The sequence below is a fragment of the Denticeps clupeoides genome, chromosome 13 (assembly GCF_900700375.1).
Source record: "Denticeps clupeoides chromosome 13, fDenClu1.1, whole genome shotgun sequence".
NCBI classification, from domain to species: Eukaryota; Metazoa; Chordata; class Actinopteri; order Clupeiformes; family Denticipitidae; genus Denticeps; species Denticeps clupeoides.
In genome coordinates, this window is record NC_041719.1 from 6536670 (window position 1) to 6555008 (window position 18339).

Below are 18339 nucleotides of genomic sequence, written 5' to 3' on the forward strand. Positions count from 1 at the left end.
TGTTTTGTAAAAATGTAAATGCTTAATTTGCCAATAGAACTTTGCATTTTCAAAACTCATTTTATTCTTGAAAAAAAATAAAATACGTATCACAGTACACACACATACATAGTATTGCAACATAGCAACACCTCATAACTACAATGTTCAAGTTTTAATGGTGCTACATGTGGCGCAAGGATTGAATATTTTCTTACTTATGCTTGGCAGTATGAGAAACATTGGTCATCCAGATGTTTCACTGTTGCAAACAGTCACCCATTGGATTTCAGGTCATGTGATCACATTTTCTTATGAAGAGGCCACATATGCAGTACTGTCAGGAGTTTTAAAACAATTTGACAATTAATAATTATCAAAAATTCAATTTCAATCTAGGGATGTGCTACAAGAACTGCCAACTCTCCCTACTCTGCAAAGTAATGATCTTCTTCAAGCAAAGGTCTACAGAAGGAAAACTGCTCAGAGAACAACAGTAAAAAAAAAATTTGCATTTACATTTTTAGAGTGAAGTAATTGTCATTGTGATACACAGCACACGGTGTTGTTGAGCATTTAACCATCACCCTTGGTGAGCAGTGGGCAGCCATGACGGGCGCCCGGGGAGCAGTGTGTGGGGACGGTGCTTTGCTAAGTGGCACCTCAGTGGCACCTTGACGAACCGGGATTCCGATTCCGCTTACGGGATTATGTCGTCCGCATCCTTACCCACTAGGCCACCACTGCCCCATAATAACAGGACATGTTGAAGCACTGACTACACAGGTACCCAAAACCATGTAAACAAAGTGTTAGTAAAAGTAGCCCTTCCACTAAAAAAACTACGAGCCTAGTTCCATCATAGAGTGAAAACAGCACCGGTGTCAATAGCAGCGAGTCATATTCCGTCAATCACGCTTGTAATTACATGAAACAGTAAAGAAACAAACCAACATGTAAATCAAATCATGCTGCTGTGTTTTTCAGGGCAAACATTTTTTCATATGTCACAGATTATTGGATGAGAATGGTTCTAGGATGGTCATACCAGATTATGGACACAATTATGAAACAAAACAGTGACTTACATTCTATTATACTTGTATTGTTCTGCTTTTATGGAAAGATAATTACAGATAGCCTTTGCAGCTATGTGAGAAGGGTAGAGCTTGGCCCATATTGGTCTTGAACTTTTCCCAGAAACCCTGAAAGTCAAAATCAAACTCAAGTGAACTTTTCCTGCAGTTCCTTTGATCTGGGTGCCCAGACGTGATGGTAGATGGTCACGCTGCGGTTTTCTTAGGACCCTACATCAGCTGTTGGAGGACTTTTCCGGCTTCAGGCGGACAGCCCAGGAGTTGGCTGAAACCACAGTGCCACGACGGTGAACGCGGCACGTGTACGTGCCTTCGTTGAACTCGTTGGCCACGATCCGCAGATCGCGGTCTTTAATCGCAATGTAGCCTGGGATGGACGTCACAAGCTGCTCGCCATCCTTGTACCAGCTGCCAGAGGAGGTGGGAAGAAAGGAGTTCAGACTCAGCATCCATTCAGTCAAGTTCCTCTGGGGAAATAAAAATGTATGAATTACCTGACTTTGGGAGGAACCCTGGCGCCTTTTGTACCGCACCGGAAGCCCACTACCTTTCCACGAGGCACCGTCTTCACCTTGACGTTTGCAGGGGGTGGGGTAGGCGTGGCAAGAGTGTCCAGGAGGTCTGGTGGACATTCGATAAGACACGAACTCCACGTAAGCCTTCAGAAAGTAGGAGATTAAGGGCGTATGCGCAGAGCCTCACCGTAACACAGGTCGCAGCGGCGAGGACAGTGTTTTTTCATGAAGCTCCTCCTCCGCTCACAAAAGCCCAGCCGTGCCCAGGGGTCACAGACACGTCGCTTGTCTACACAGCCTGAAATACGATACGACACACAGGCAGGTCCAACTAGAATGAGATGCACAGATTACACCAAGTTTATCTAGCAAAGCAGTCGCTAAATGATCTTCCTGCACAGGGACATCAGTCCATGCTGGAATGGGGACAGGAAGTCGTTCCACCACGGGATTCGGGGGATACCGTAGAGTCTCTGGATGCCCCAGATGTCGTCTTGGGCAATGTTTCTCTGCCCGGTGTAGGTGGCGTTGGGATGCATTAGGGCCTCCGGGTCCCGTGAGTGCCAGAGCCCAAGGGCGTGACCGATCTCGTGAGCCGCCACCTGGACAAGGTCGTTTAGCCAGACGCCTGGGCAGACAGAGCAACAGGGGAGAACTTTCCAGATGTTACCAGACGTCTGTCAGCTAGGTGTGGGGGTCCACCTTGAGCCATCGGAGCAGTTTTACTTTTACCGGGACGCTACTTAAACATATCCATTCATAAGGTGTTTGCGTGCCTGATGTCAGACCCGTCTACTGTACCCTGTTTCCAGCTGAAGCGAGACTTGCCCAGAATCCAGAACTCATGGTTGTCAAAGTGAATCTCCCCACGAGGGGGCAAGAATGCGTGGGCCAGCTCTCCATTCAGTCCATCGAAGCAGGGATGAAGCGGCGACCACCAGCAGTCTGTGTGGTTGAAGGTGTAGAAGCCTGAAACACGCAAATGCACTTGAGACGATTTCCACTTCCGACTCATTTCGGGTGCTCAGTTTAGATTTTCCTCCTTTTCTGCTGTTGCTCACCAATAGTGATGTCGGCGTTCCTGTGGGAATCAGTGACTTCAGCGAAAGTCAGAGGAGACACGTCACTCCACTTGGCGAAAGCGATGCTCATGGCTTTGCGGGTGTCATCCTTGTTGAGGGTGTTGGGGTATTTTGTAATTCTTAAAATAACATTGTAAAAGAGGGCAAAGAAATAGACTTTTTAAGGCAGCGACTCACACACACATCTGCCATCGACTTAACAGCCAGCTTTCTGGACAGTGTTCTACATCTGGCCATCTCTGGCACTCTCAGAATGAAACGCATTCATTTCCTTTTCCTTTTATGTCTTTTCAGCTCTGACCATACGTGACACCGTGCTACATTCGTGATGCATTCCGCCCGCTCACTTGTAGGTCAAGTTGAAGTGCTCCCACTTGTAACCCAAGGGGTTGATGGCGTAACGTTTGGACCGGGCCAGGGCATCTACGGACCGGGTGTCCTCGTGGGCCTGGACAGACGGGCGCAGGGACCGCACAGCAGAGACCTGATGGAGGAAGAGCGCTATAATATATATAAAAAAAGGCTGAAAACAACGTGCATTTAAGTGCAAGGCAGAGTGGACGTTATCGGAGTGGTAAAAGACCACAAAGTCGCAGGTTCAAACCCCACTTACTACAAGTCTCCAGGGTGGGACTGTCCCTGTCACTACTGTCTGGTAAATGTAAATTTACTGAGAGAAGGAGAAGGAGGAGAACGGGGCAAAGCAAGCATCTGCATCTCTTTATCTTTTTAACGGGGAAATATAGAAGAAAGAGGTCGAAGCAGAAGCGTAATCCCGTACAGATGTGGAAGGCGCTCTTCCTTCTCCTCTCCGGGTTCAAATATCTGCCACCCACATGTGAGAGGGAAGCGACCTTCAGCACCTCCGCGGTAAATCTCTCTACTCACCGCTTCCTGGCGACCCGGAGGGAACGCCGGAGCGCAGCCCAGCAGCACCAAGGTCCGAAGCGCCGGGACCCAACAGTCCAGACGCATCTCGGGACTTTTTAAAAAAATTATTATTATTTTTTTTTTTTCTTTTGAAGAAATCCTTTAAAGAGATGAATGTAGAAGACCTCCGGACCTCCCCGTTATCCACGCTTCACGGCAGCTACTCTTCACCAATTCACATTATTCTTAGCCAGGTCCGACGCTCCAACAAGGCGCTCCATCTCTCCAAAATGTACAACCTTTTTTTATCGGCGTCTTCAGGCCATTGTGTGGCTAATTTGTAATTAATTCCGAGTAGTTGTTTTTAAATGTCCAATAGTTGCGCGCTGCGGTCTGACACGGTGGTCGGTGTCGCGCAAACTAATAACCAGAGGCGGCCGCCTCCGCATCTTCTTGACCGACAGGCCGCTCGACCAATCACAGGACGGCGGAGGTGGGACCAGCGGTTGTGGCATGAGCCAAAAAAAAAAAAGAAAATCCCTATTCTTAATTTCTAACTTCTCAACGTTCTCCTCTGTGAAGGTACAATATGAATAAACTAATGCTTGCATGAGATATTGTGCTTGTGTGCCTGTTGTAAGCACAACACACCATGTATATTTTTATATTTTTCAGATGCAATAAAATGCTTCCAAAGAGCCATCATTAAACATAAACTCTTTAATGCAACCATTATTTAACTTCCCGTCAGCCACATCGCAGGTTCTGCTCCCTGGCTATGCAGCTGTAGTTTCTGGTCTTTTTTAAATGCTTTCTCCTTTTTATGTGCTTAAAAACCCAGTTTAGTCAGATTATTTATGTCAGTGAATGAAGCCTGGTTTGCAGACTCTTTCAAGATTAACAGGTAGTCCATGAATGGAATGGTCAATGTGGTCAGTACCTGATCTATGCCAGCTGCTTGGCCATTCTGGACATTCCCTCCCTCTGTCTCTCTCTCTCTCTCTCTCTCTCTCACACACACACACACACACACACGCACACACAACAGACATAAGCAAGCAGCCACCACAGGCTGGTTAATGACATATAGGCAGCAAAGTCTGTCCCTCTTCACACTGAACTTGAATGGATAATACAGGCATGTTGGAGTCAAATCAAAAACTTTTTTGTTTAAGAAAGAAGTCAAAAAAATCAATGATTCAAGCGTGCAATCAAGCCAAATAGAACACCAACTACAAAGATTAATAGCCCACAAAAAGCAATCCCTAAGGCTGGTAGTATGGGGCAGCGGTGGCCAAGCAGGTGAGGAGGCGAACTCAGAATCGGAAGGTTGTGGGTTCGAATCCCGCCAATGCCACTGAGCCACAAAGCATCGTCCTCACACACTGCCTGTCAGGGCTGCCCATTGCTCTCCAAGGGTGATGGTTAAAAGCAGAGGACACGTTTCGTTTTGCTTGTTGCCCCCAAAGCAGACTGAAATTCAAAGGGTGCATTATTGAATGTGTAATTTGCAGAAATCCCACCCTTATACATTATGCATGCTGCAAAGATTTTGTGTGAATTGTTAAATTGTTCCCAGACTTAAGTTTTGTGGACATAAAACCTACCACTACGTTTTATACGTTCATAGATTCATTATATATCTGTCTGTCCATCATTCATTCCACTTCAGGTAACCACTGATGTGTTCATTCATCAGTCTGTTTATAATCTAGCCTTGTTAAGTGAAGTGAAAGTGAAGTGATTGTCATTGTGAAACACTGCAGCTCAGCACACGGTGACAACGAAATGTGTCCTCTATTTTTAACCATCACCCTTGGTGTGCAGTGGGCAGCCATGACAGGCGCCCGGGGAGCAGCGTGTGGGGACGACGCTTTGCTCAGGTCGAAGCAGTAGATCAAAGTTTTAAAACGCCACCCATGAAAAATAACCCAGAAATATTTTTTTCATTGCCTGTTGGTACAGGTGGCAGATGGAACACCGCCCGTCCCGAGAATGCACATCTCTCTCCACGTGCGCTTTCCCACACGCCTTTGTGTCTTAAGCACACATCTGTTTCAACAGCTCTGCTTGCTTCAGTAAGTTCTGTGTCCTCCTGGAGATGAGGTCCTAGTTTGCTGGACATAAAAGGCAATGCAAGCACCGACGAGAACAAGCCAAGAGTGCAACCCGTGTACAGATTACGGACACTCTGCACGGCCATTGTCTAGCTGGAGTAATTATGTAACGTAAAATAAGTGCATCGCGCACATTAGACTGTGCGCACGTCGCCATTTCAAAAAAAGCCTAACCAATTCCGCATGCAAGGCCTGCGCTCATTAAAAAGCCACTCTGCCGGGATGAGGTGAAAATTTTGGCAGCCGAACAATTCGGCATTGCACATGGCCGCCGGAGCCAAGCAGGCCCCGGTTTCTCACTGTCCTCATCATTACGGCTCAGGGGTGGCCTGCAGTTCCCAACACCGGCCTCCTGTAGGCCTCTGTAGATGGTTATCGTGGAGAGTCGAGTATTAAGGGAAATCACTACTGAAACATGCCACTATCGTGGACACAATCAGTCTTTGTCCGTCAGCCACCGCGGAGTAATAAGCCTCCTCTCCCTAAATCCCGGAGACTGAGCCGACTCAGTGGGTCAAAATAAAATAACTACTTAATACCTGTGGACCAATCCATAAAAATAAACTTAAATAATAATTCCATGTCCATAGATAAGTATTGGATCCTTATGAGGGGCGTTCGTGAACGTACACCCGCCTGCCCCCTCTGAAGGGCACCGGAGCACCAGCCTCGTAACGTCCAACCCCCCTTCGGAATTTGGCCAGCGGCCCGGGGCCTGGCCGAACTCCAGGTGACTGCGGAGAGGGGAGGCTGGCCTGACCCTGTGCTGTCTCTCGCTCTGGGAATGGGCGAAGACAAAAAGGATGAGAGCGGCGCAAGGAAAAGCGGGAGAAGGGGGAACCGGAGATCCGCTTTCACAAGGCTTGACGAACGAGTGTTTAATTAGCCATCAGTCTTTAGTTGCATGTACGTGCCTCTTTTCTCCTTTCACAGAACGACTGTGTTCTTCTCCACAGAAAACACCGGCCATAAGCATGCCAGCGCGGTGCTAAATCTCAGTAAAGACAAGACTCATGTTTTTTTTTTAATATCATTTATTAGGATTAACTGGACAATCACAAAGTTACCCAACGGAGATCAGACACTGAGGCCAACAGGAGGGAGCCCACAGAAGTGACACCATCTCTCAGGGAAGGTATGCTCGTGTCGGTCTGAGGGAATGCGTGTACAGGATTAAAACCCCCAATGCAGACACTAGAAGCTGTAGAGTTCTGTAAATGAGAGCAAAACGCATCATCTCTGCCATGGCCCCGACAAAAATGCTTTCCATGAGTGTTCGGTAAGGGGAACTGATCATCGGCATATAATGAAATGGGATGGCATGGGTGCCATAAATTACCAGTGTAAACAATAACGGAGCCCGGCTTCCGCTGCATCAGTGCAGACAACAAGGACTGGGATGTGGTGGGAAATCTCGGAAAGCAACAGAATCTGTATGTGACCCCTTCCTCCTGAGAGATGTGGACACTCGGCCTGGGGGCTTAACTCCACAATCACACACACGCACGCGCACACAGACCAGCCCAACCGAGACTCTTACACAAGACACTAAAACTGACTGCAGATGATTTTCTCTAACTCAGCTTGGTACTTAAGTTTTTACCCTTTTAAAGATATATTTAATATGTATATATTTAAATACGTTGTTTGTTTTTTTTTTGTCACTTAAATTTATGGTTCCTCACACATCTGAGAATTTTGGTCACATATAGAGAAAATACGTCGCACATGAAACCAAAATGGAGAAAAACACAGCAGAAGATATAACAAATGTTGTCTGCACCAGAAAATGATAAACCCTAGAGCTATGAGAAGATGTGATCGAGACATAAGAACACAGGCTCAAGACCTTCAAGCTTCAAACTTCAGGTCTGAAATTAGACCATAACGACAAGAAAAACAACCTGTAAGACCTGAGCCCTGTTGGGGAGGGGGGAAGCAGCTTCATTGGGACAACAGCAAACTAGGACTGACCAAAAAAAAATAATAATAATCTTCATACAAAACACAGACAATATTTAACTAATACACCCGTGAACAAGGGTTTAAAAATAAATGTATAAAAATGTACGATGTGGGTATTTTTTTTTTTTTTAAAGATGCATCAATAAGCCAACTACACACTAAAGACTACAGTTTGGTTACTACAGCGGAGATTTGGGCAAGAAGCAAAGCAAATTGTTGGTTTCAGCCGAGGGCCAGGAGAGCCAAACTCTACAGCCGAGACCAGAAAGCCAAAGGGTTAATCAGGAAAGGGGTTAACAAAAGGGACAGATGGAATGCATAGGATTACTGGACAGTGAGGTTATGTGAATGATGGACTAAATTTCATGTAGGGTGTTTCTGTCTACAGAAGGGTGTTATTTTTTTTTTTTTCGTTTTACATTTTTCATCTCCACAGGACAAGCCGCGTTGCCTGCGTCATTTCAGAAGAATCAGGTCTTGAACACATACACTTTTTTTTCATGTTTTAGTGTTGATTTGGGATGGGGAATAGTGCTGCATGACAGGATGGACAGAGCAGAGGAATTTTTCTTCTATTCCATTTGCTCTTTCGTTCCCACACTGCATTTTAGTCGAACGGGGGAGGTGGAGCTGTTAGCAGCGAGTTTCGTAGATGCCGCTGCGGCCGATGTACCGCACCCATTTAATCACATCATGGTCGCTGTAGTTGAGCTTTGGCTCGAAGACTTTCAGGTAGCGCACCTTGAGCCCTGAAGGAGCGAAGGGAACCTGCAAAGGGGCAAAAGGTGAGTAAAGATTTTGCATTGCAGTCTTTAGCCCTGAGAAAATTAGCAAAATGCTAAGGGGATCCAAAGGAAATAAGCCCTCATACCCCTTTTTCTTACTCGCTGTGGATTTGAGGTACACAAGTGTTTGAAATAACAGATTTTTCTTCAAAACACTACAAATAGCAGAAAAACAACTACACTCATTTTGTCCCAGGTAAAATTACGTGCATGCATAGAACATCCACTGCCTAATAATGCACAATTCTAGAAGTGAGGGGCAAAAATCTCCAACTACGGGCCAAGACGACTCACCTCAAAGTTCATGGAGATGGGCGGACGGGCCCACTTCTTCTTATCGTTGGTGGGCAGCAGCTCAATCTCAGCACTGATCTGAGACTCCTTCATCCCTGCCATGCGCTTTATCCTGCAGACGGCGAGGAGATGGAAGAAGGGAGCAGATTAATGACCCATCCCATTTACCCTGAACACGGAACGGTCACCGACGAGTCAAACATTCAGATCATTTGACTCACTTCCACACAATGGCGTTCTCGCTGGCTTTGTACTTGGCCTTGCCTTTCATGCAGATGACCTGCACCCCGCTAGTGTTGAGGGGGGTGGGAATGCGCACCTGAATAAGATTACAGGGTTAAGTAAAAATTTGTCAACAAAACAAACAGCAAATAAAAAAAAAAAAAAAAAGTCATTTTGCTTTTCACTCACTTCAATCTTCTGTGCCAGCAGAGAGGGCTTGAAGTTAGACTTGATCACCACCTTCACTTCCAGTTTGGTGCGGCCAACCTCCCTGACCAGTGGAATGACCCGGAAGGGTAGGATGATGTCTTTAGTGGTGCGGTACCTAAGAAGAGCGCTGCATTATTAGCTTCTTTTTAAATGTTACACGTACTGTGAAGTGTCACGGTCTGTTAAAAACCAAGAAGATAACGTATGCACGACCGGGGGAAAAACTAAAATCCATAACAAATCAGAAATCCTGCCACAATGCAAGGTCACATTAACACACACCTCATGAGCTCATACTCTCCGTCCGGTGGGATGAAGCTGATGCTGCGCTCTGAGTCAAACTTGCTGAGGCGCACACACTGATGGAAAGTGCAGTCGTCAATGGCTATGGACTGTTTTCCGCTGCTCCCAGAAAATAGACAGAAGTGGCGATGAGAGGAGGATGGTGACAATGAGCAGGGGACACATACATAACAGAACAAAGGTATTACTTAAGGTATTCTATTCACTCTTTACTAGGCATCCATGGGGAAAAGACTGAAACATGACTACTTGGGGATTATGAATCAGTCTACTTGTATTTGTTTTACTGTTCTTGTTCTGTTGCAGACAAACAATGTTGGATAGACACATGAATCACACACCAAGCACAAGCCTAAACACACACACACACACTTATTATTCATAAGTGTAGATAAATGATCAAGGACTTAAACAAGAGCCCTGTAGCAAAACATGGAATTATAGGTTATTCTGACATATGGGTGCATTGCCATGCAGTCCTGGCCCACTGACTTTAAAAGGCATGGCATCAGCTAGTTAAACAGAGATGGCGGAGGAGGTGGACACAGACAGGGAATGGGAGACCAGTGTGGTCAGGTGAGAGAGGTACGCTACCTGCCCCCCAACTCACTGAGGTCCAGCACAGAGAGAGAGGAGAAAATACAAACAGAAAAGAACAAATAACAAAACCAAACCAAAAAAATCAAGAAACCCAAAAAACAAACAACGGAACAAACACCCACTTAAAGATGAAATAAAAGAGATGCCAACAACTGATCTCTAACAGTAAGAAAAGAAGCCTTTTTAAAGCAGCAGCAATGCACAAACTACCAAAATGTGATATGACTAGGTGATAAGAAATAGAAAGTCATGCAAAAAAGGCAAAATGCCCATCCTTACACCAAATCATGGGTCAGTCAACATTTTAAATAATTTCTTGCACCAAAGTTGCATTTAGATCTTTAAAAAAAAATTAATGTGGGTAAACATGATGTGAGGTTAGACATGAAAACAGTAGCTAACCAAGATAATAATAAGTATAATGAGTAAGAAGGCAAAAGTAAGTATGGTTAAACAATATTGAAAGAACCTAGAAATGACTGATGTAGCATTTTACTCATATCCATTGTACTGCTGACAGTACAACATAAGTGTCAACCATGGATGCAGCAGAGCAGTGAAACCATATTAGCATCTAGACATGAGAAAAGCTATTTTCAAATTATAAATAGTTAGGGCTGCATGATATTTTCTTCCTGTTCTTTTGTGTGTGTGTGTGTATATGGTAATTTCCCACAAAGTTTATAAATAAAATAAATAAAAGTCTTTAATTAGCTTTTGAGCTGGGCTTAATATGCGGGATGACGTACCATAGGTCCTGATTAATGTTAACGATCAATCAGATCATAACATTAGTAAAGCAACCGTCACATTTCCTTTGTAATCAAATTGCAAAAGGGATATAGCATACCGCATGTCTTCATTTGCATTATACATGCTGCGATGTCATTATGGCATATGATCACATTGCAATGACTATGCTAAAATGACATACTGTTCCCTAGATTCAAGATGTATTTATTTAATGGGACAGCTCATGCAAAAATAAAAGATAAAGATGAATGCACATAAAGCAAAGCACATGCCTTTCTTTACAACAGTTGCATCTCACCTCTTGCCCGCATCGTCTGTGCTGCCACCCTTGCCCTGCTTGTCGATGACTATTTTGTCGTTCATGCCAAACTTACACTCTGGCATCCCACTCAGATAGCTCTTCATCACCACACGGCCGGAGACGTGGGCACTCAGTACCTGACCTGGCAGGTGATGACAGAATTGGGAACGTGAAGACATTCATCCCCTTCACTTTCCATGTACGAGCTGCAGTACCCAAAGGGTAAAAGGGGGAAAGAGATATTACCTTGGGGTGACATGAGCAAGTTGACACTTTCCAGTACATCCAGGAAAAGCTCATTGCGTCGGTACTTGATGCCCTCACGACGCCAACCAATTTGTCCCGTCACCTGGCTAGTGATCTGCGACTGCTCCTCTTTAGTCTTGTGTTTGGGGACAAATCCAGGGGTTGAAGAAATGTAAATCAGCATATTTCACTTTTCTCACAATAAACAATGGATTATCTGCAAAATACATTAAAATGTATTCACTCACATGATGCTAGGAAGCATGACCGTGAATGGCGGGCCAAGAACGGGTGGAGCAGGATAGGCAGGACAGCAGAAATAAGACATAAGTCTCCAGACATTCACCACAACCTTATATGTCAAACCCTCACAAATACTCGCTACGTCTAAATTAGTTAACTCAGACTGCCTGATTCCCGGGCACATTTCCCAGCAAAGCCCAATTAGCGGTGGCACTAATCACATGAAAGGGAGGGGTAGTAATCAGCTTGAGGGGCAGAGTCAGTTTAAAAGGTGCTGGACATGAGAAAGGTCAAGCAGAATACAATTAACTGAAAACACTTTTAGATTTTATTCAATTTAATCTATTAAGGTCCAGTTTAGAACAGTCAATAGTAACATGGTGCAGTAAAACAGCTTAAACTTGAGTTTTGTTGTGTGTTAAGACTCACCTGGCTCTTTATACCCTGCTGGGTAATAAAGGTCTTCAGTGCCCCAGTCTCAGAGTTCTGTGGGTAGCCAAAATCCAGGATCTCTGCATAGCCACACAATAACAAACAGTAAAAAAAATATATATATTTTTTAAAATCTCAAAGCAGTACATGAACAAGCTTCAAGAATTTAACTTCATCTTTGTTACCATCCACTAGAGGCCAGTATTCCCACAAAAAAAAAAAAATTGTCAGGTTGACACACGATGGCTTGAGGGTACATCTGACTGTGTAGTATTTTCTTTAGGTTTTGATTTTCTCATCTAAAAGCCATAAAAATCAAAACCTAAAAAAACCACAGCACAGCAGAATCTCAGGGTGTAGGTCCATGTGCTGCCACTGCTGTGAAAGTGGATTACATTAAAAAGCATAACCAACAAAAACTCAGTGAACACAGTCTGACCGAGTGACTACAAGTTGCACAGATTATACGGTGAAATTTACCATCTAACAGCTCGTAGATGAGAACAAAGTTGTTCTTGATGTTTTCCTCGCTGATCTTGCCAAAGTAAGCAGTCATGACGTCGCACATCTTGTAGAGGAACTCAAATACCATGGCGGCGTTGACATTCTGCTTGGTGACGGCCGCCAGCCAGATGTTGGAGCGTTTCACATGGAAGAAGCTGGTGCGGGCGATGTTGGTGACGGGGGAGCGCACCTGCTGACGCGCGTGGATCACGTTCACTCGGAACGCATCCACCGCGTTCCTCCTGCAGCAAAATATGAACAAAGGGCAGGGTTAAAGACAGCTGACAAAAATTAAGAAATTAAATGCGCAAATTATAGAAGTGATGGAGTGAGGGAAGGAAAAAAAAAAGAGAAGTTTATTTCCAAGACAAATGAGAACACAAAAAAGCAGAAACTAAATGGAAATGCACAAGATGCAAGGTCATTGATCACCTTGATAAACATGTAGTTGAAACTAAAAGGGTTACAAGACCAACATAGGACCATCATGCAGCAGAATATCAGTAATAAACTTTTGGAAAGAGGGAAGGATGAATTCCAAAGTGCAAACAAATAAGGACAAGTCAATACCAGCTCAAACTACATCCAGTGGCCCAATGTTATCCACCCTGACCTCTAACCACCAAACATGCTTTATTTAACCATTCCAGGTCAAATCACGTTTTAAAATTTATAATTTGTAAATACCATCTGATCACAGAAGACGGAAAGATAACAGGAAAAGTGAAGATATCGTAAAGCATTATTTTCAGCTCAAAGTGGGTGTGAAGGCCTGTGGTGGTCAACAGAGGTACTGCAGCTTTAGGCAGAAGTTACGCTTCAAAATGAAATTCTAACAATATCCGTGACTTTCCCACAAAATAAATGATCATACTTCTTTGACCCCAGTTGTGAGTGTGAAAGGCTGGAAAGGTTAAAAATTAACCGTTTAAACAGAATTTTGAGTACATAAATCATGGATAAGAAAATGTTAGTATAGTATTGTACATGCTATCTACAGAGCTCCACACATGTTCAGGCCATTACTGGGAAAAACCCAACCAAAGGTAAAGCAGGTAATATTTAGTCAATGCTCTAAGTGCGCTTTAACCCCTGCAGGTTTTAGTGAGCTGGAATCAAATTCAACTGCGCTTCGCCCCCCCTTGTTGCGGCTCATTTCGTCCGGTGTGAACACAACAACTGCACTCAGGTGCACACCAAAACATCTGCACTGACACCCACACGACAAGTGGTCTCGATTCTGGTGTGGTCGGCCTGGTGAGAATGCTTACCCACCACTACCACTAGATTTGAGAACAGTGAATTATGGGTCATATGCTTCCTGTATTTAATTTTGTTTCACACTGTGTGAAAGCAAACCAAGCCAAGAGGAACATAATACAATGCTCAAAACTGACCAACTGATTCGGACCAAAGCAAACGCACTAAGGTGTGAAAGTGCTCTAAGTGTGGGTTTATTACACATCCCATTGTGAAACGTTTCCTTCCTTTTGCACTATTACAAAACACAACATCCTGGGTAGAGCCCGGGTCACAGCAGCATGGGTCAGTGGTGGCCTAGCGGTTAAGGAAGTGGCCCCGTAATCAGAAGGTTGTCGGGGTTCGAATCCCGATCCGCCAAGGTGCCACTGAGCTAAGCATTGTTTCGTTGTGTCCTCGTGAGCTTTGCTGCAGTGTTTCACAATGACAATCACTTCACTTTTTTTTTTTTCCTTTTTAATGGACGGAGCTGCGATTGTGATTTTTAGTGGGGTGTACAGAAGAGGACATGGAGCAAGCTCACACATGCAGAGCGACTGTGAAGAAAGCTGGCCTTGTTATAAAGCTCCACCCCAGGCTTTTTCTTTTATCCATCTTCAAACCCGTGCCCCTCTTCACACGGTGTCCCCATCTCTCTGCTTGACAGTGTGGTGAGTCACCAAACGCAGCCACACATTAATGCCCAAACTCACACACGCACGCACACACACACACTCTCCTGGCGCGGTCACAACAGCAGTGGCAGTGGTAACCATGGCAACGTGGATTCCAAACGTCTTCAGTAACTATCATGACCATCCTAGTGTCGTGGGGATCTAGCATTTCGCAAACTCTCTTAACCAATCTGAAACCATTCAAATGAGCTGCTTCAAAAACAAAAATGATATAAGAACAGAACCTGTAGTAATCTTCGCCTTGCAGGGAGAATAAAAAGGTCAGGGGGTTCAGGGTTATATGGGAAATCTGATGCTGGGGTGGAGCTGAAATCCATTACCGTGAACCGTTCAGCAAACCTTACCTACTCCTACAGCAGCCAACGGAGAGATGAGCAAGAGGGTAAAAGGGAAAAATGGAAGAGGAGAGAAAAGAGAATGAAAGGACAAAGAAAGGGCGAAAAGGAAAACGAGACAAAGGGAACGACACGGAAACCGTGAGACGCAGTCAGGAGACTGGATAAGACCATAAATCCATGTCATTATAGTAATTACCCCTTCGGGTGTGTGCTTACACACAAATAATGCCCACATATATGCACGTGTGAAGGCAAGGCTACACATATGTGGCAAGAGATGGAGATGCATACAGACACTCAAACGCACCTCAGATGTGTCAAAATGGGGGAGAGTCATTAGTAATCAGGATACCACACAGGGCGCATTAGAAAAATGTGGAGATGGGTGGATGATGCACCTTGAACAAATAAGGACTCATAATGACTGGCTTATCTCCTCTGATCGTAATACATGGTGGCGTGCGAAAGTTTGGGCGCCCTTTCTTCCTTAAAATGTCTGTTACTGTGCACAGAGAACACAAGATGAACGGATTACCAAAATGAATAGAGTTAAAGAGGACATTTCAAGGTTACTTTTTATTATCATAATTGTGTCTTTCAATTCTTGCTTGGGGGACTTAATCACCCCCAACCTTTGCATGGTTTTCCTTTCTTTTCTCAAACTACATTTGAACAAAAAACAACAAAAAAAAAACCCCAGAAAGGTCATCTTTAACTTCATGTCATTTGGTAATGACATCATCTTAACAATTCCAACTTTTTCATGCCACTGTAACTCTCCACCATCAGTGCCTGTTCCATCCGAACCCCACCCCAGCTCACCCAATGTCATCCCTGTAGACACGGGAGATCAGCACCTCCCCCTTGTGGTTGTAGATGAAAAGTCCTCCAATCATGGTGGCAGGTCTTCAGTGTTCATGGGCCATGGTGGACAACTGAAACAGGAAGAGCAGAGTAAAGTACAGTCTGTATTTAGCAATGAGCGGGGAACACCAGGCGCTCATCCCGCAGGGGGTTACGCTAATCTTTACCGATGCACTACAAGAACACCTAAAAATACACTGATACGATTAAACCTGCATGGGGACACAGATAGGCTGTAGAGTCACATAATACCACAAGACACTAAAAAAATCTTAAAAATATATCTAAATGTTCCATATCTAAATGTTACTTGATCTTTCTGCTCAGAAGCATCTCCAAAAGGGAAAAAAAAAGAACATTGGCAAACCCACAAAAGCTTTGTCCATTCGTCATAATACGCATCAAACTGTCGGCAGCAACAGATGCAGAAGGGAATAACACAGAAATGGAGAAAACGGAAAGAAAGTGACGGGCAGACGTTTAATATTCGTTTCGCTTAATGCACCTAACACGCAGCAGAAATCAGCTGCATAGTTAGCAGGACTGGAAATGGAAGAGGAGAGTGAGAATAACCATGGCAATTTCATTTCAATGCAGAACCGACCTGGGCATTAAAAACAAATCCATCCTGGACGCAGATTAATGATGAAATAAGGATACGGTTTCGCTCCAGCAAGAGGGGGATGGGGCTTGAAAATATGACTATGCGATGTGTAGAATATGACTACTGAACCCCATGTAATACAGAAGTAGGATCTGTTTTACACTTACGGTGTTATTCTGGAATGCTTAATTGCATTGCATTTTTAACGCGCCGCATTATCTTGTTTTGTCATCGTGCACTGCCCGCCAACACCCACAAAAATTTACACAACCTGAACTTTCTGTGCTCAATACACGACGCCACAGATATTTGGATGAAACGAATTAAGAACATTGCGGTCGTTGGAGCGAATGAGGGGAAAAGATTCTACCATGATCCTGTAGCAAATCCTGCAGGAAGCCAATTCGGTTTTTGAAGGCGCACGCCGACTAAATAAAGCTTTGCGTGTTTTACAACGCATTGCACGAACCGACGGGAAATTGTGTCTGGGATCGCAGAACCATCAATAAAAAAAATATATGTTATATATATTATTGTATCATACTAGTCACCAGGCATCAAACATGTCTGCCGTCCTAGAAAAGGGACAAACCCACTGCGGCGACACACACGGTCGGCTAACGCTAACACCCGGTGAGGGGTAGCTATTACATAAAATTACGAACGTGAAACCGTGACAAACAGCGAACTGATGAATGAAATCACGAGCGGAGGCCTGAGTGACATTGCACTGCATAGAGGGTGTATTCTTGTCCAGGACCAAAATGTCTGCCTGAGCGGAAAACCTACCTGGACCGTTTTAAACAAGACAGGCTAAACTCGCTATATCACGACGTACTCCTGTCACTCACAGATGGACGACACATCGGTGTGGAGTAGAGCGACGGCTCCGGCTCAGATGGACCTTGCGAACGCCGCCGCGGGTTTTGGGTCGGAGAGGTCCGAAAGGCTTTCAATGACAAGCTCCCTCCGCTAGCATAGCTTTGCTAAGGTGGCGGGCATTCTGAATCTTTTCAATGATCCGACACATTTGACTCAGTTCGCCATAATGATTCAGATCATTTGATCTCAACAGGGTTTTACTTAAAGTCAGTTAAGGTCAGACTCTTTCATTTACAACTCTTAATACTTTTAAAAAGGGCAAACAAACAATTTTGCACATTCATATGTTATCTTCGTATGTGCCATCAACTGGTTGTACAGATAACAGTTAACATTATTATTCATTTACTTTGAATAATATTCAAAAGTAAATTAAATCTGAATAAACAACTCCCTCCGGGATTAATTTTTTTCTGATTCTGAACAAATGACTCGATCACACGAATCGGTTCTGGTCGATCGCTGAAATGAACCGAACATTCGCGAACGAATCTGCTCTGCTAGCTATTATCGGTTAGCCTGCTCACCGCTAGGTTCCTGTCGCTGCACCAACGTCGCGCTCACCTTCCTTGCTCGTTGTCTCTCCCCGCCGAGGCCAGGCTACCCACCCCCTCGCCTCAAGAGTGGAATGTGGACCCCCGGAGAGCCGCTTTCCCGAGAAGACGCTACACCGCCCAGTGCTTTTGTCTGACGGGTCACTCCACTTCCAGCCAGCCCATGTAATTCAAGATGGCGGCCACCCGTCCGCGGCCGCTCGGCCAGCTGACACGACGCGGCGCCGACGTCAGCGATTACGGCATCCCCAAGGTTTCCCGGTATAACCTCGATAACGCGGCTAGTAAGAAAACTTACATTTACATTTAAGGCATTTGACTTACAAGGTGCTTCCATGTTACCATCGATGAAGTGACCAATTCTGTTTCACCAGGACCCCCAAATATGAATGCAATCTTTTTATTCACTCTGTTGTAGTTTCTAACCACAAGACAGACAAAATGACGTTTACAAGTTTATCTAAAATGCCTCAGTGCTCAGTGACCGAGCTGTTCTGACCTCAAGGGGAAGTTCATTCCACCAGAGGGGTCGAGACGGAGAAGAGTCTAGATGAGCGTCTTCCTTGTACCTTCAGAGATGGAGGGACCAGGCGAGCAGTACTGGAGGCTCGCAGTATACAAGGTGCAGTGCGAGGCGTAATAAGG

General features: G+C 44.7%; 2 protein-coding genes across 10 annotated transcripts; both read right to left on the minus strand.

Annotated features, from left to right (window-relative positions):
- Positions 1 to 100: 100 nt before the first annotated feature.
- Positions 101 to 3952, minus strand: mmp23bb (matrix metallopeptidase 23bb). Of its 5 annotated transcripts, XM_029001131.1 has the most exons (9): positions 3737 to 3952; positions 3562 to 3655; positions 3021 to 3157; positions 2653 to 2792; positions 2393 to 2560; positions 2055 to 2219; positions 1779 to 1889; positions 1624 to 1697; positions 101 to 1543 (listed from the first exon to the last, which is right to left on the minus strand). In XM_029001131.1, the coding sequence occupies exons 2-9, from the start codon at positions 3646 to 3648 to the stop codon at positions 1292 to 1294; spliced, it is 1134 nt and encodes a 377-aa protein (XP_028856964.1). In that variant the 5' UTR covers positions 3649 to 3655; positions 3737 to 3952; the 3' UTR covers positions 101 to 1291. The 5 variants fall into 5 exon arrangements, with proteins under 5 accessions (XP_028856964.1, XP_028856967.1, XP_028856966.1 ...); XM_029001134.1 differs by having other exon boundaries at positions 3021 to 3121; positions 3562 to 3952; XM_029001133.1 differs by having other exon boundaries at positions 2420 to 2560; positions 3562 to 3952.
- Positions 3953 to 7970: 4018 nt separating this feature from the next.
- On the minus strand, positions 7971 to 17894 carry ap2m1b (adaptor related protein complex 2 subunit mu 1b). 5 transcript variants are annotated; one of them, XM_029000376.1, is made up of 13 exons: positions 17110 to 17266; positions 15613 to 15725; positions 12495 to 12760; positions 12012 to 12094; positions 11588 to 11593; positions 11340 to 11475; positions 11091 to 11235; positions 10034 to 10048; positions 9419 to 9538; positions 9116 to 9251; positions 8926 to 9023; positions 8705 to 8816; positions 7971 to 8393 (listed from the first exon to the last, which is right to left on the minus strand). In XM_029000376.1, exons 2-13 carry the CDS (start codon positions 15684 to 15686, stop codon positions 8259 to 8261), a joined length of 1326 nt encoding a protein of 441 aa, XP_028856209.1. In that variant the 5' UTR covers positions 15687 to 15725; positions 17110 to 17266; the 3' UTR covers positions 7971 to 8258. The 5 variants fall into 5 exon arrangements, with proteins under 5 accessions (XP_028856209.1, XP_028856206.1, XP_028856207.1 ...); XM_029000373.1 differs by lacking the exon at positions 17110 to 17266 and adding an exon at positions 17705 to 17894 and having other exon boundaries at positions 8259 to 8393; XM_029000374.1 differs by lacking the exon at positions 17110 to 17266 and adding an exon at positions 17668 to 17894 and having other exon boundaries at positions 8259 to 8393.
- Positions 17895 to 18339: the final 445 nt, after the last annotated feature.